Source organism: Lepidochelys kempii, chromosome 25, assembly GCF_965140265.1.
Source record: "Lepidochelys kempii isolate rLepKem1 chromosome 25, rLepKem1.hap2, whole genome shotgun sequence".
In the NCBI taxonomy this organism is placed as follows: domain Eukaryota; kingdom Metazoa; phylum Chordata; order Testudines; family Cheloniidae; genus Lepidochelys; species Lepidochelys kempii.
In genome coordinates, this window is record NC_133280.1 from 5,879,207 (window position 1) to 5,896,041 (window position 16,835).

At 45.4% G+C, this 16,835-nt stretch overlaps 1 protein-coding gene across 5 annotated transcripts in view; it reads right to left on the reverse strand.

The window, feature by feature from the left end:
• Nucleotides 1–16,835, reverse strand: part of REXO1 (RNA exonuclease 1 homolog) — a 78,559-nt gene that overhangs the window by 12,464 nt on the left and 49,260 nt on the right. For 4 of the 5 annotated variants that reach the window (XM_073324144.1, XM_073324143.1, XM_073324145.1 and 1 more), the window contains 4 exons: nucleotides 16,319–16,432; nucleotides 13,476–13,613; nucleotides 10,197–10,310; nucleotides 7,931–8,004 (listed from right to left, as the gene is read on the reverse strand). In XM_073324144.1, the coding sequence (XP_073180245.1) occupies nucleotides 7,931–8,004; nucleotides 10,197–10,310; nucleotides 13,476–13,613; nucleotides 16,319–16,432 (440 nt within the window). Of the gene's footprint in view, nucleotides 1–7,930; nucleotides 8,005–10,196; nucleotides 10,311–12,755; nucleotides 12,797–13,475; nucleotides 13,614–16,318; nucleotides 16,433–16,835 lie in introns of all 5 variants that reach the window. The other variant, XR_012156185.1, reaches the window with a different exon arrangement.

Consider the following 16,835-nt stretch of genomic DNA (forward strand, 5'->3'; position numbering starts at 1 on the left):
TCAGGAAGATCACCGATGGATTGTAGTTTCCTCAGGAAGTCAGTGGTGTCTCGAAGGTAGCTGGGAGTGCTGGTAGCGTAGGGCCTGAGGAGGGAGTCTACAAAGCCAGACAATCCTACGGTCAGGGTGCCAATGCCTGAGATGATGGGGCACCCAGGGTTTCCAGGTTTATGGATCTTGGGTAGTAGATAGAATATCCCAGGTCGGGGTTCCAGGGGTGTGTCTGTGCGGATTTGATCTTGTGCTTTTTCAGGAAGTTTCTTGAGCAAATGCTGTAGTTGCTTTTGGTAACTCTCAGTGGGATCAGAGGGTAATGGCTTGTAGAAAGTGGTGTTGGAGAACTGCCGAGCAGCCTCTTGTTCATATTCCGACCTATTCATGACGATAACAGCACCTCCTTTGTCAGCCTTTTCGATTATGATGTCAGAGTTGTTTCTGAGGCTGTGGATGGCATTGTGTTCCGCACAGCTGAGGTTATGGGGCAAGTGATGCTGCTTTTCCACAATTTCAGCCCGTGCATGTTGGCGGAAGCACTCTATGTAGAAGTCCAGTCTGCTGTTTCGACCTTCAGGAGGAGTCCAGCTAGAATCCTTCTTTTTGTAGTGTTGGTAGGGAGGTCTTTGTGGATTAGTATGTTGTTCAGAGGCATGTTGGAAATATTCCTTGAGTCGGAGATGTCGAAAATAGGATTCTAGGTCACCACAGAACTGTATCATGTTCGTGGGGGTGGAGGGGCAGAAGGAGAGGCCCCGAGATAGGACAGCTGCTTCTGCTGGGCTGAGAGTATAGTTGGATAGGTTAACAATATTGCTGGGTGGGCTGAGGGAACCATTGCTGTGGCCCCTTGTGGCATGTAGTAGTGCCTTGCATAATGACAGGTTTCAGAGTAACAGCCGTGTTAGTCTGTATTCGCAAAAAGAAAAGGAGTACTTGGGGCACCTTAGAGACTAACCAATTTATTTGAGCATAAGCTTTCGTGAGCTACAGCTCACTTCATCGGATGCATACTGTGGAAAGCGTAGAAGATCTTTTTATATACACACAAAGCATGAAAAAATACTTCCTCCCACCCCACTCTCCGGCTGATAATAGCTTATCTAAAGTGATCACTCTCCTTACAGTGTGTATGATAATCAAGTTGGGCCACTTCCAGCACAAATCCAGGTTTTCTCACCCCCCCCCGACCCCCGACGTTCTTGTTAAACCCTGGATTTGTGTTGGAAATGGCCCACCTTGATTATCAAACACATTGTAAGGAGAGTGATCACTTTAGATAAGCTATTATCAGCCGGAGAGTGGGGTGGGAGGAGGTATTTTTTCATGCTTTGTGTGTATATAAAAAGATCTTCTACACTTTCCACAGTATGCATCCGACGAAGTGAGCTGTAGCTCACGAAAGCTTATGCTCAAATAAATTGGTTAGTCTCTAAGGTGCCACAAGTACTCCTTTTCTTTTCACCTCCACATGGATCCAGAAGTTCTGGCATCACATCCGTAGCTCATGTTTGAGAGACAACTTACACATTCTGGAACAGGTATTAAATGAGGAGGAAATGCTAATAAATAACATTCGCTCTTTCTACTTAAAGAAAAAACGTTATGCAGGGAAATTCCATAGTGAGCTTCTCATACTGAACCACTCCAGCTTCAGGCTCTTAGATCATCCCTAGAATCTGTTCTATGGCATCATATCCCTATCTCGTATGGCTACCTATTCTCTATCTTCTCGATTTAAAGCTATACATAACATATAAAGAGCCAATGAGAGCAGCATTCCAGGTATAAGGGAGTGCAAAGAAATCAAGATACTGCACTCAGTCAGTGCAAAGAAGTTACCTTACTTCAAAACCAGGCCATTGCAGACAAACAGACAAAAACACTGACCACATGAAAAGCGAGGAGCTACTACCTTCCATTTATATTCTGGGCCTTATAAGTAAATTTCCAAAGTGTTAAATTATTGTCCCATTATGAAGCAACAACATTATTCTGAACTAAAGCTCTAAGATCAAGGAGTTTTAGCCCAGAATACAATTATTACTGAGCTAGCAGTAAACACCCTCAAATTATATTGACATGAACATAAGAACGGCCATACTGAGTCAGACCAACTGTCCATCTAGCCCAGTCCTGTTCTTTACTATAGTTTCAGCTAGTTTGCCTGGTACCGAAGTCAGGCTTACTGGCCTGTAATTGCCGAGATCACCTCTGGAGCCCTTTTTAAAAACTGGCGTCACATTAGCTATCCTCCAGTCATTTGGTACAGAAGAGGATTTAAATGACAGGTTACACAAAGTTACACGTTCTGCAATTTCACATTTGAGTTCCTTCAGAACTCTTGGGGGAATCCCATCTGGTCCTGGTGACTTCTTACTGTTTAGTTTATCAATTTGTTCCCAAACCTCCTCTCATCACACCTCAATCTGCAACAGTTCCTCTGATTTGTCACCTAAAAAGAATGACTCAGGTTTGGGAATCTCCCTCACATCCTCAGCCGTGAAGACCAATGCAAAGAATTCATTTAGTTTCTCCGCAACGCCCTTATCGTCCTTGAGCGCTCCTTTAGCATCTCGACCATCCAATGACCCCGCGGGTTGTTTAGCGACTTCCTGCTTCCGACGGACTTACAAAAAATGTTGCTACTACTTTGAGTCTTTGGCCGGCTGCTCTTCAAATTCTTTTTTGGTCTCCTCATTACATTTTAACACTTTGTTTGCCAGAGTTTATGCTCCTTTCTATTTTCCTCACTGGGATTTAACTTCCACTTTTTAAAGGATGCCTTTTTGTCTCTCGCTGCTTCTTTTACTTTGTTGTTTAGCCACAGTGGCACTTTTTTAGTTCTCTTATCATGTGTTTTAATTTGGGGTCTACATTTAAGTTGAGCCTCTATTATGGCGTCTTTAAAAAGTTTCCATGCAGCTTGCAGGGATTTCACTTTTGGCGCTGTACCTTTTAATTTCTGTTTAACTGACTTCCTCATTTTTGTACTGTCCCCCTTTCTAAAATTAAATGCTACAGTGTTGGGCTGCTGTGGTGTTTTCCCAGCCACAGAAATGTTAACTTTAATTATATTATGGTCACTATTACCAAGTCGTCCAGCTATATTCACCTCTTGGACCAGATCCTGTGCTGTACTTAGGACTAAATCAAGAATTGCCTTTCCTCATATGCATTCCAGGACTAGCTGCTCCAAGAAGCAGTCATTTAAGGTGTCAAGAAACTATCTCTGCATCCTGTCCTGAGGTGATCAGAAATATCAGATATGTACCCAATCAATATGGGGACAGATGAAATCCCGCATTATTATGGAGTGTTTTATTTTTATAGCCTCTCTAATCTCCCTGAGCATTTCACAGTCACTATCACCATCCTGGTCAGGTGGTCTGTAATATATCCCTATTGCTATATTCTTATTATTAGAGCATGGAATTACTATCCATAGGGATTCAATGGTACCGTTTGGTTCATTTAAGATTTTTACTTCATTTGATTCTAAGCTTTCTTTCACATATAGTGCCACTCCCCCACCAGTACGACCTGTTCTGTCCTTCCGATATATTTTGTGCCCTGGTATTACTGTGTCCCGTTGATTATCCTCTTTCCACAAGTTTCTGTAATGCCTATCATATCAATATCCTCATTTAATATGAGGCACTCTAGTTTACTCATCTTATTTAGACTTCTAGCATTTGTATATAAGCACTTTAAAAACTTGTCACTTTTTAGCTGTCTGTCATTACATGATGCAATTGAATGGGCCTCTTTCATTTGACTGTTTCTCATCAGATCCTACCTATATTTTATCATCTTCCATCCTCTCCTCCTTACTAGGACATACACAATCACCATTAATAGATCCTCCCCTAAGGGATGTCTCTGTCCAAGCCATGTGCTTTTCCTGTTGGCTTTCCCCCAGCCCTTAGCTTAAAAACTGCTCTATGACCTTTTTCAATTTTAAGTGCCAGCAATCTGGTTCCATTTTGGGTTAGGTGGAGCCCAGCCTTCCTGTAGAGGCTCCCCCTTTCCCAAAAGTTTCCCCAGTTCCTAATCAATCTAAACCCCTCCTCCCTACACTGTTGTCTCATCCACGCACTGAGACCCTGCAGTTCTGTCTGTCTAAGTGGCCCTGCGCGTGGAACTGGAAGCATTTCAGAAAATGCTACCATGGAAGTCCTGGACTTCAAACTCTGACCTAGCAGCCTAAATTTGGCCTCCAGGACCTCTCTCCTATCCTTCCCTATGTCATTAGTACCTACATGTACCCCGACCACTGGCTCCGCCCCAGCAGTACACATAAATCTAGATGTCTCAAAAGATCTGCAACCTTCGCCCCAGGCAGGCAAGTCACCGAGCGGTTCTCCCGATCATTGCAAACCCAGCTATTTATGTTTCTAATGATCAAATCCCACATAACTATTACCTGTCTCTTCCTAATAACTGGAGTTCCCTCCCCCGGAGAGGTATACTCCGTGCGAAAGGATACCATGACATCATCTGGAAGCATGGTCCCAACTATGGGATCGTTTCCCTCTGCTCCAGTTGGATGTTCTCTTTCCCTTTCATCCTCTTCAACAGCACAGAGGCTGTCAGACTGGGGGTGGGACCTTTCTACTGCGTCCCGGAAAATCTAATCTATGTTCTTTCTATTCTCAGTTGGCTTCTATAGTTCACTAGGCTCTGCCTGGCTACCACCCTCAACTCTCCAGCTACATGCCCACAACCAACATGGCTGCCTTAGTACCTCATCTCCTCCATACACCAACACACCTCACTTGTCTCCAGCTCCTCGTTGTCCCATGAGGAATTAAATTACATCTGGCACTAGGTTTGGTGACTGTGCACAGAGAGATTAGAAGTCAAGGTGGCTGCAGAGATGAAGAGATCCAAAGGCAGTAGGTTAATCAAAGCAGATGTTTAAGAGGTACCCAATAAAAGCAGAGAGAGTTACACGTTTGCATAAACAGGTGATTACTGCAAATCAGATGTGCTCACATGTAGGAAACTGCACAAATGGGAATGAACTATGCAGCTGTGCATCAGTGACTGTACAGCAGCCCCACATTGCCAAAATTTCTCCTCTATATCGGTTTCTTCAAAGCCAACACTATTCCTGTGTAGCTTGACCATTTCCATGCAGTCAACGGCCAGACCTGCCAGCACTGCATCTGTGCACACATATCAGGTTTATTTTGCTAAGAAATGGGAGGATGCAGATAATTACAAAGACTAGTCATTGGATATCAAGTGGGTTTTCTCTCCCTCAACTATGGCTGTAATATAACTGGGGTCAGTAAAATAACCTAACAGATTTGCTGGGACCACTGACAGCTAATGGCTGTCTAACGGTCTTTTCCCCACACCATCTGGGAGTTTACTGACCCATGCTCTCTTACCTGCAGTTTTTAGATGGTGAGGAGAACCAGCCCTCAGCAGTTACTGTGAAGTACAGCAGTTCCAGATGCACATTTATAGAAAAGCTAAAGTCATCTGTGCAGCTACAATCTGCCATCTGCTGTTAGGTTTGCTAATTGCAATGCAGCTCAAGGCCTGTGCATCTCAAGTATGTTTGGCAGGAAAAGATGTAGAAATTTCACTGGGAGAAGAACAGCCAAATATCGCATTCACTTATATAGCGCCTTGGCCACAGCTATTTGTTGCTTACAATGCCTGCCTTCGGAGCTGCTGAGAAGAGCTCACTTCCCTCTCCTTCCAAACACGCACATTCTACTTTCCCTCATCACACACATGCTTGGGGTTACTGATATTGGCTCTGTCGTCAAGGGATGCTGTGAAAACTCACCCAGTTTGATTGGAAAACAGAAAAGAGAGGATTGTTGTGTAGCAATAGAACAGCAGCAACCAGGCGATGGCGGTTGCAGGAGGATGCCTCAACCCCAGAAAGCCCTGCAGCAGGCTTCATGGAATAAGAGGCTACTAAGGTGATTGAATATTTCTTGAAAGGCTGTGAAGTTTTATGGCTTCAGGTGGCCTCAAACAGCAGTACAGAAGCCTTCAGAGAAGTCACGTTTCTATAACGTCTTGTCAATGTCTTCTGACTTCCCCCCACTGTATTTTTCCTTAGATCACTGTCAGATATAACTAATTATTAAAAACCATTGTTTCTTTTCTACTATTTGAGTAATAAAAAATGAGAGAGAACAAAAGCCTAGTAAATTTAGTCTGTGCCCTGAGGGCCGGGGCAGGATAATTCTGTACAGTACACACCCCTGAAGCCTTTTCTGTTTTGCAAAACGTTGAGTTTTACAGCTGCCCTCGTACTTCATGGCATCAACTATGGCTGCCTTTTGTTTGTTTCTCCTTTGCAAGCACTAGTATCAGGTTAACAGGATGCACAGAGCTCTCCAGTCATTACTTTATCATTGCTGCAGGGCCAGCCAAGGGCCTCAAAAACAGGGCGGGAGAAAATGAGGTCTATTGCTACAGATTTTTAAAGACATGGGGCATATCAGACATTTTGAAGTTGATTAAATTTGGGGCCCAACAGAACTCGATAAGCCCCTTCTGTGTTCCCTCTTGCTTTGTTCTAGACCACGTTTCTTTGTCTGGAAAGAAAATATCTAGCAACAAGAGAGTACAGAGAAGCCAGTGAAGCATGTGATTGAGAAACAGCTCAGCAGACCCAACAGGAGGAGCTGATGGGACAGGGGTGCTCGCTTTAGACAGTCATTCATTCCCAAGACTTGTCCTATGCCAGGGGTAGGATTCCAGTTATAAGTTGCACATAGAAAGAGAGGCACCTTTTACAAACTAAGCATTTGGGAGCAATGCTCTGCTCTCTGGAGCAAGAGACCAGAGCTTGATTCCTGAGCTGGTTTCTTACCCACTTGGATTTCAGGTGCTAGAATCACTTTCGGTTACTGTGCCCCCAAGATCTGAGCAGCATTTATGGGTTCCAAAAGCACTCTCCCATCCAGTATTTTCCCAGAGAGGGGGAAAGTGTTGAGCACTGGTATGGAGGAGGACAGAACAAACCAGGGTAAGGAAGGTGCCCTGTAGAGGGCAGAAACCCCATACTCCCCACGCACAAAACAAGAGCGGCTTTTATAAGCGTGGGAGGAAGGGAACGCCAAGCGAAAAGCTGTGTGAGAGACATTAGTTCTGTCTAGGCTGCTTTGTGCCACCTAGTTGTTTCCAAGCATCAGTAATAGCAGTGACCGTACTTGTAGTTTGAGGGCACCAACCTTCTCAGCCTCCCTTTCACTAGAGCTCTAACACACCCTAAAAGCAGACCAGGTCTGGACTCCCTGAGGATGTCATGCCTGGGGGTTTGCCTGGAATCATTCAGTCAAATTCCAGGCAGAAACCCCTCCCTTGCCACATGATTCTCTTAAAGAACATTTCCAACCTCTTAATCGCGGAGAGCGTGGGAATACATAAATCGCGGAGAGCGTGGGAATACATAAATCGCGGAGAGCGTGGGAATACATAAATCGCGGAGAGCGTGGGAATACATAAATCGCGGAGAGCGTGGGAATACATAAATCGCGGAGAGCGTGGGAATACATAAATCGCGGAGAGCGTGGGAATACATAAATCGCGGAGAGCGTGGGAATACATAATCGCGGAGAGCGTGGGAATACATAATCGCGGAGAGCGTGGGAATACATAATCGCGGAGAGCGTGGGAATACATAATCGCGGAGAGCGTGGGAATACATAATCGCGGAGAGCGTGGGAATACATAATCGCGGAGAGCGTGGGAATACATAATCGCGGAGAGCGTGGGAATACATAATCGCGGAGAGCGTGGGAATACATAATCGCGGAGAGCGTGGGAATACATAATCGCGGAGAGCGTGGAATACATAATCGCTTTCCACAAAGAAGCTGGTGAGTCTTTTGAAAGCACACACAAGACAGTAAGCGACAAATCATCAGGGTCATGGAGAGGAAAAAAAAGCACAACTTACTTTGGCCACCTGGCATCCCGGTGAACCCACAGCTCCTGAACAGCAGCTATAGTGTGTTTCCCAGCCCCCCGGCACTGAAATGGCAAGAGACAAGGGTCAGACATCAGAGACAGCAAGGAACCTTGTCTGCTAAAGGGTACATCTACTTGGCAGACATGTGCTAGATCTGCTTGAGCTAGTGCCTAAAAAGAAAGGTGTGGCCACAGGGGCACGGACGGCAGTTAAGGGTAGCCACCTAAGTACAATCCACCTGAGTCCCTGGGCACGCGCTGGGATGTCTACCCCGAGGCGCTGCCGTGGCCACGCTGCTACTATGAGGCACGACTGGAGCCGAACTAGAGTGTTCATGTCTACCTGAGCTGGGCATTAGGCCTCCCAGCTGCTGTGTAGACACAACGCAATGCTTTCAGGATCACTTGCTAAAATTTCTAGAGCAGTGAAAGGAAAAGATTGAGGAGTAAAGTCCCCAAACCTAGAGGGGTCAAATCTTCCCCTCCCAGTCAATCCGAACCAAGTTCACCAAGAGGGTGCCAGCTTTGTTGGGGATCTGGTTAGAAAACAGGCTTGAGAAACAGAGGTATGAATGATGAAGATTCTGTGTGCAAAGGTATATTTTGAAAGCTACGGCAAAGATTCAAATTAGGAAGGCCTCTCTCTGGGAAAGAAGTCAATTGAAAACACTGTGCTCTTTGGGGCAGTGACCACTACTCTGTATTGTTCACACAGCACCTTATAAACAAGGACCGTGACTGGGGCCTCAAGAAGCTACTGTAACAATAATAAGACTAAAAGGAAAGGAGGACTTGTGGCACCTTAGAGACGAACCAATTTATTTGAGTATAAGCTTTCATGAGCTACAGCTCACTTCATCCGATGCAGCCGATGAAGTGAGCTGTAGCTCACGAAAGCTCATGTTCAAATAAATTGGTTCGTCTCTAAGGTGCCACAAGCACTCCTTTTCTTTTTGCGAATACAGACTAACACGGCTGTTACTCTGAAACCTAACAATAAGACTGGTTCAATAGATACAATTAATCCATCGGGGACCAGCATTATTTCTTAATAGGTCTTACTTCCACCCATCGGTTCTCCTTCCGACAGTTACTCATTCTGGAGATAGTTTTATCTCTAGACCTGGCTAGTGCATCCTTCTGCCATACACTGCCCCTCACCTGCCTTCTAGAAAGGAAACTAGCTTAAAGGCAGTACCCCATGCACAATAATGATCAGCTTGTTGATAGAGTGAGTCAGCTCTGCCCCCACCAGTACAGTACATGCCTTTGCACTGACTCCAAATAAATTATAATCATGTTTAGAGTTGGCCTGACCTATTTTGAAAGCCCACAAGACATTATCCTAAAAGGACAATGGGTTTAATAAAGGAAGATATAAGATCTAGGGAGGTGGGGGAGGGGAGAGAATTACCATAGGGCAATACAAAATCATAGAAATGTAGGACTGGAAAGGACCTTGAGAGGTCATCAAGTCCAGTCCCCTGCACTGAGCCATGATTAAGTATTATCTACACCTTTCCAAACAGATGTTTGTCAAACTGGTTCTTAAAAACCTCCAATGATACCTAGGGAGTTTGTGGAAATTTGTTCTGGTGTTTAACTACCCTGACAGTTAAGAAGTTTTTCCTAATGTCCAACCTAAATCTTCCTTGCTGCAATTTAACCACACTGGTGGCGAAGAAAAACAATTCATCACCCTCCTCTTTATAACAACCTTTTACATACTTGAAGACTGTTAATCAAGTCCCTCCATAGGTTTCTCTTCTCCGGACTAATCAAACCCAATTTTTTCAATCTTTCCTCATAGGTCATGATTTCTAGACCTTTAATCACTGTTCTTGGTCTCCTCTGGACTTTCTCTAATTTGTCCACATCTTTGCCAAAGTGTGGTGCCCAGAACTGGACGCAGTACTCCAGCTGAAGCCCTATCAGTGCTGAGTGGAAGAAGTAGTTCTTTAAATTAAATCTTTGCTACAGCTGCAACGTTACATTTCATGGATCACACCACCACCTGCTAACATCGTGTTTTGCCAAGTCCACTCTTTTGTAAAGTGTCGCGCCACCAAGTGGCAAAATTACATACTGACAATTTCCAGCTACAGTGCACAACTTTGGTGAAACCCACAGGAAACAAAAAAATGACAAAGCACAAAAACAAATTGGCTTTTGGATTCAAGTTTAACAACAGGTCAGATGTTAAATGGCAAAGTACAGCTAATGTTTTGCTGACACCTTCATCAAAGAGACCTTACCTCGCTGCTTGCGTAGCCTTCCCCAGTGATGGAGACACTCCTCTTTGCGAATGCAGTTTCCAGATGCGGAGACCATGTATTCAGTACCACAGCGGCAGCAAACCCTGCATGAAGCTTTAAAACAAGGGCAGTTAGCTCACTGGAAAGTCTACATTTCAGCCAGTTTAACCAGGGCAATCAGTAAGTTAAACTTGTTACTATTTCCAATGTCAAAAAGAAACAGGAGACAGTTTTGCCTAGTGTTTAGAGCAGGGACAACTGGGAATGAGGCTGCCAGAATTCATATGCCCCATCAAAGACTCAGGAGGTGACCTTGTGAAATTCAGTCTCTAGAGCTCAGTTTGCCCATTTATAAAATGGGTATAGTGCCACTTACGTACCAACTTAGAGATGTTAATGCGGCTTAATGTTTGTTAATTGTTTTGCACTCTCAGTTCTGGCCTAGTACACACACATCCTGTGTATTCTGAGATAGCTATACAACCACAATAACTTAGGAAATATCCTGAACACGGAAATACAGGGTGAGAGGGAAAATATATTTTATATATATATATACACACACACACACACGTACAACATGGCTAAGCCAACTTTGCCGTTGAAACGTTAGCTGATTTTCCTGAATCTTGCATGCTGGAATTTTCAACCTTAACGCTGCATTAATGTTTAGGTTTTGCATTTAATTTCCCTGATTTCACAAAAAAGAAAAAATGTAAACCTGAAAAATGTCGTTTTAGTACCATGGCCTGTGTTCAGATGGCCATGAGCATTTATGGGCACTCAAAACCAAAGCATGTGCCAAACACTCCAAGCCACTTTAGAAACTGCATAGCACAAAGATGGAGAAAGGTATTAACAGCACATGTGAACATCATGATTCTGAAGTTCCTAAAACTTTATAAATATTGAACCAATTTTCTTCAAACTCAGCTTGCATTCTTTCCTCATAGCAAACTGTAAAACAAGCCTTGTTTGAATCTTCTAAGTAACAGGTGTTTGAAAGCACAAAGTCTCCAATTAGAATATACAGGGAAAAATGAGTAATTCTCCCACCCTGGTCTCATCAGTCCAGAGGGGGTCAAACTTATAAAAAAAGAAATTAATCTTGGACTGAGACTAAGTATTGTAAATTTCAGCTCAAGAGGAACTTGAAAAGGTTAAAAACAACTAAAAAGGGTGCAGAGGAGAGAAAAGGTTTAGAATCGAAACTGGAACACAGTCTTAACTGTTGCATTTCCTACTAAAAATGCGGTAACACTTTTGCAGGCATAGGGAAATGCAGCTCCCTCTGGGGTCAAACATGACACTAACAGCACACCACAAACGAACACCAGAATAGAACTTTTCAAGGTATTTAGGATAAGTACAACGTGAATTTTACCATTTGGAACTCGGCCCAAATCCCTGGAATACTACCCCTGCTCGTTCCAAAAATGTACCATAGGATCGTTAATGACCACAAGTGATAAAAAATCAGTTTTGTGCATCACCTGAAAGGAAGAATGCCCCAAAACAAAGTGCTGGGTGATTTTCTGTTGTGCTTTCTACATTGTTCACTATTAAAAGACTACAAGGGAGATTCCAAAACCAAAAAGTTGATAGCAGGACCTCTAACCTCAATACAACAATTCCTTGCACTCTAGTCTGAACAATTTTCCCAAAAGCACCATATCATTTTAGCTAACAGGTCTGTACAGCCTTTGTGTCCTTCTTATCTACTTTATATTTTCACTCAATAGGTTGTAACAACATAATGATGTATGTTTCTAATGGCTTAAGTTACTGACAGCATCAAAACCAAAGTTCCCAATACACCTGCAAGAAGCTGCAGAGACACACTAGGTACTATGAACTCTGGACTATGTGAGGGTAGGTGATTGGTTAGCTCAGAAGATAAAGCATTTAACAAATACAGTTCCTGATAGCATTAAAGCCAGATAACTTCAATGCAGGATGCAACAGTATTCACAGCACAAAAGTGGATGCAAGGTGTTAAATGGATGAACACTTAACATGCTTTAGCCAGCTATCCCTCCATAACCAAATGACTGACTCCACTGAACAAGATTCCTCAAGTCCCTTTTTTGCACTTATAAATTCTGATAATGCATTTATATTTTTCACTTTGGCCTGACATTTTACTCAATCTATAGGACTCTGGTCTCCTCTTAGTTTAAAAAGAGGAAGCTTAATTCCTCTGAATGAACACCATTTTTCAGAAAATCAGATCCACTGCTTATTAAAGGGCCTTTAAAATTATGTGTAGTGGCACCCCCAAGTGGCAGAATTGGCACTATTCTCAATCATGCTGCAGTGCTATTGGGGACCCAATCAGGCACCTCCTGCTGTTTATTAAACCACCATAGCAGTTCATGGGAGCTTCAGTCCTAGGTCTCCCTCAATTCCCTTGGACATGAACTTAGTTTTTAGTGCCCGCATGGAAACCCGTAAGGCAGCTCCATGAAAGGCTCTTTGTGAAACAATTTTGTCATTTGCCTTCCTCAGGGACGGCCTGCTAGCCCTGGGATAGTCTGAATTCCAAGCAGAGATGCTCACTATTTCTGGAGAGCGTGAAGTAGATAGGCAGTTCAGGGGACCTGCGGGACGAGAGGAAGGACAAGTGGGAACTCAGTTACAATGTGCTCCACCCTAATGCAGAGGTCTAGATACTTGTTCCCAAAAGCACAGAGCCTTTGCTGCCCTGAGGATTGACAGAACACCAGCCAAAGCTGGATGTCGAATCAGACACCTACATACGCTCGCCTCTGAGGAGCTCACACACTTTTTTTTTTTTTTTTTTTTTTTGAGGTTTATAACCCAGTCGTGCTCCACGACACAGCAGGGAACAAGTGACTGCAATCCTGGCCATTTCCTCTGCGGACGTGAGAGTCAGCTGGCTCAGGAAGGGATACCAAAAGATTCTTGCCGCTGACAACAGCTAGAACCACCATACAAGGCATAGAAGGCTGCGGTGAGGCCAAAAGACATATGCCCTGTAGTGAAAATGGTTCTCGAGGCCATGAAACCTTAGGAACCTCTGGTTCATCAGAAAGATAGTCATTTGCAGCCAGCCTCATCTTCAGTATGAAGGGGCAGCCTGCAAAAACGCTGGGTCCCAGCATTCAAAGCTCTATCCTGATGGAAGTGAATGACCACATGCTGGGATCTGCAGTGACCTCAGGCTGCACCTGCGAGGGTGGCTGCAGGCGGCATGGGGCGTACAGGCGGTACTTTGGCTAACAAGCCTTGCTGGCCACAATAGCTAGCGGAGCTTACAGTCAGTTGTTTTCTTCTCTTCCACAGTGAAAACGACAGCACGGCCGGCTTTCTCTGGATGTGGCATTGGGTAACCATTTTCCTTCAACTGCTCGTCCGTCAGGAGATACTCCTTCAGTCTTCTGTGCAAAGCAGCTCCTAGGTACCAAAGGAAATGCTGATGTCGCAACACGAAGCAACAGGAATACCAATCATCTTCTACGCAGCCACCGTGCTACTCACCACATCTCACACAGAGAGTCCCACTGTCTCAAACTTGCTTCTACATCTTCTGTTCAGTATTTAAGCAATTCTAAGTCAAGGAAAATAGACTCCAAGGCAACACTGGGCACATACAGGACCTGATTTGTAGAGTTGTTCAGCAACTAATTTTAGGCACCTATGTCTCAAAATTTTGACTCAGAACTGTTAAGGCATTCCAAAATGGAATTCCTCTGAAAGGTCAGACTTCAGAACATCTCAGTGGCTAGAGCAGAGGTGGGCAAACTACGGCCCGCGGGACCGTTCTGCCTGGCCCCGGAGCTCCTGGCTGGGGAGGCTAGCCCCCGGCCCCTCCCATGCTGTTCCCCCTCCCCAGCAGCCTCAGCGCACCGCGTCACCAGCGCAGAAGGGGGCTGCACTGCGGGGCCAGGGGAGAGCAGGAAAGGAGGCTCACCTGCAGGCTCAGGGAGCAGGCGGGCGGTGCAGGTGGCGGGAGCGCAGCGAACGCAGGCGGAGGACTCAGGAGGAGTACCAGTCAGCCGCATAGCCGGCCAGAGAGAAGCGGCGCTTTGAAGGGGAAACCGCCACTTCTCTCTGGCTGCCCCTGCTCCTCTTGAGTCCTCCGCCCATGTTCCCAGGGCCGCATTCTGAAAAGGGCTTTAGAGAGGGGGATTGGATAGGGGGTGGGGTCCTGGGGGGGGCAGTTAGGAGCAGGGGGTCCCAGGAGGGGGCAGTCAGGGGACAAGGAGTAGAGGGGGTTGGATGGGTCGGGGGTTCTGAGTGGGGCAGTCAGGGGGTGGGAAGTGGGAGGGGGCAGATAGGGTTAGGGTTTGGGGAGGCACAGTCTTCCCTACTCAGCCCTCCATACAGTTTTGGAACCCCAATGTGGCCCTCAAGCCAAAAAGTTTGCCCACCCCTGGGCTAGACTGTACACTTGGGAGCTTGATACATTATTTCAATCTTTAAAATGTTTTCACCATTATATGGTTAAGTGTGCCAAGCAACATGCCTTCTACCACATCCCTTGGGAGACTACCCACAGCCATCTAAGATCTTGCTCTCAGGATTTTTTCCCTTATATTCAGCTTAGGTTTTCTTTTTGTTAATTTCATTCCATTATGCCTAGTTATAATTCCTTGTACCACACTCAGTAACTCCCCTCTAGGCTTTGTGTTCATACTCTTCAAATACTTGAAGACTGGTGGGTTTCCTTTTGATGTTCATAGGATCATAGAAGATTATGGTTGGAAGAGACCTCAGGAGGTCATCTAGTCCAACCCCCTGCTCAGAGCAGGACCAACCATAATTAGTCACCCCAGCCAGGGCTTTGTGAAGCCAGGCCTTAAAAACCTCTAAGGATGGAGATTCTACCACCTTCCTAGGTAACCCATTCCAGTGCTTCACCACCCTCCTAGTGAAATAGTGTTTCCTAATAGCCAACCTAGACCTCCCCCACTGCAACTTGAGACCACTGCTCCTTGTTCTGTCATCTGCCACCACTGAGAACAGCCGAGCTCCAGTCTCTTTGGAACCCCCTTTCAGGTAGTTGAAGGCTGCTATCAAATCTCCCCTCACTCTTCTCTTCTGCAGACTAAATAATCCCAGTTCCCTCAGCCTCTCCTCATAAGTCATGTGCCCCAGCCCCCTGATCATTTTTATTGCCCTCTGCTGGACTCTCTCCAATTTGTCCACATCCCTTCTGTAGTTGGGGGCCCAAAACTGGACGCAATACTCCAGATGTGGCCTCACCAGTGCCGAACAGAGGGGAATAATCACATCCCTCGACGTGCTGGCAATGCTCCTGCTAATGCAGCCCAGTATGCTGTTATCCTTCTTGGCAACAAGGACACTCTGTTGCTTACCTGAGCTACACAGATCCATTTAAGCTTTCCTCATATGTCAATCCCTCCAGCCCCTTAGTAGTTTTTGTGGCTCTTCTCTGATCTCCCCAACAGCCTGTCTACCGCACATCTCTGTGCACAGCCAATGCGACCCAACAATGATAATGCTGGTGGCACAATCCTTTGTATACAATTGAATCTTTTAGTACAATGTTGACAAACCATTGGAAAGAGAGTCCCTACAGAACATATGGAGACATATTAACACTGAACACAGACAATCTCCCCTTACGGTGATGGACCCAAAATAACCACACGCAAAGCACACCTTCTGGGGCAGGAAGGCAAAAGCAACCCCCAGTGCTGAAAATGGCAAGTCAGTGATATGGAGCATCCAAAAGGCATCTGCAAATCCAAACACATCAGGCAAGTTTTCTGACCGCCTGTTAATGTTAAAATCAAAGCCCTATGGGCAGGATCAATGAACTCGCCACAAAGGTACGGCCCAGAAGAGGGAGGGCAGCTTGAGTGCACATCAGCCAGAGGTCAACTCCTTTTTCCTCAAGGGCCAGGGTGGATGCCAAACATGCCACTGGAGTGAATGAGCCTGCAGCTCTTATATAGACTTCAGCACCCAGTATAGGTTTTGCACCGTTCAGTGAGTGATAACATGCAAAGCTTTGACCTGACGATGATCACGTTGCCTCATGGATCAGCAAGATGCTGCTCTCCCCTATTCCAGCTCTGTGATACTCACACCTCTGACTTGCAAGATATGGAGCTAGACAAAAAGGGACTTACCTGTCAAGTCCTCCGCCCGCAAGTTCCCTGACTGGTTTAGCGTAAAGCTCGTCTTAGCTGCAAGTTTCCCTCCTAGCACAGCTTCGTGGGACACCACCTTCCTGTTACTGGTCTCTGCCGTGAGAGGGGAGAAGAGAAACAGGAACAATAAAGGATCAAATCCACAGCTGCCACCTTTCGACAGTAGAATCTTCATTCTGGGGGTTTGGGGCACGACACACAGTGGGAAGCTTGGGTACTGACAGGCTGGGTTGCTGGAAAAAGGATGGTTCGATTTACTCTCTTGGAATTTCTCTCTACTTCAGGAGCTAGAATTTGTTTGGTGCTTTCAGGGCTGGCCGGTTGGTTGGAGTATCTGTCACAGGAAACCTGCTGCCTGTACTGTCAGCCTACTGTGGGTTTCCCAGGGGCAGCCAGGATGTCTGTACAATTCTATAGTATAATCCCAGCAGCCGCACGCTCGCCTCTCTATACCACTCAATCCTGTGCGATAGGAGAGCACAATCTTGTTCGCATT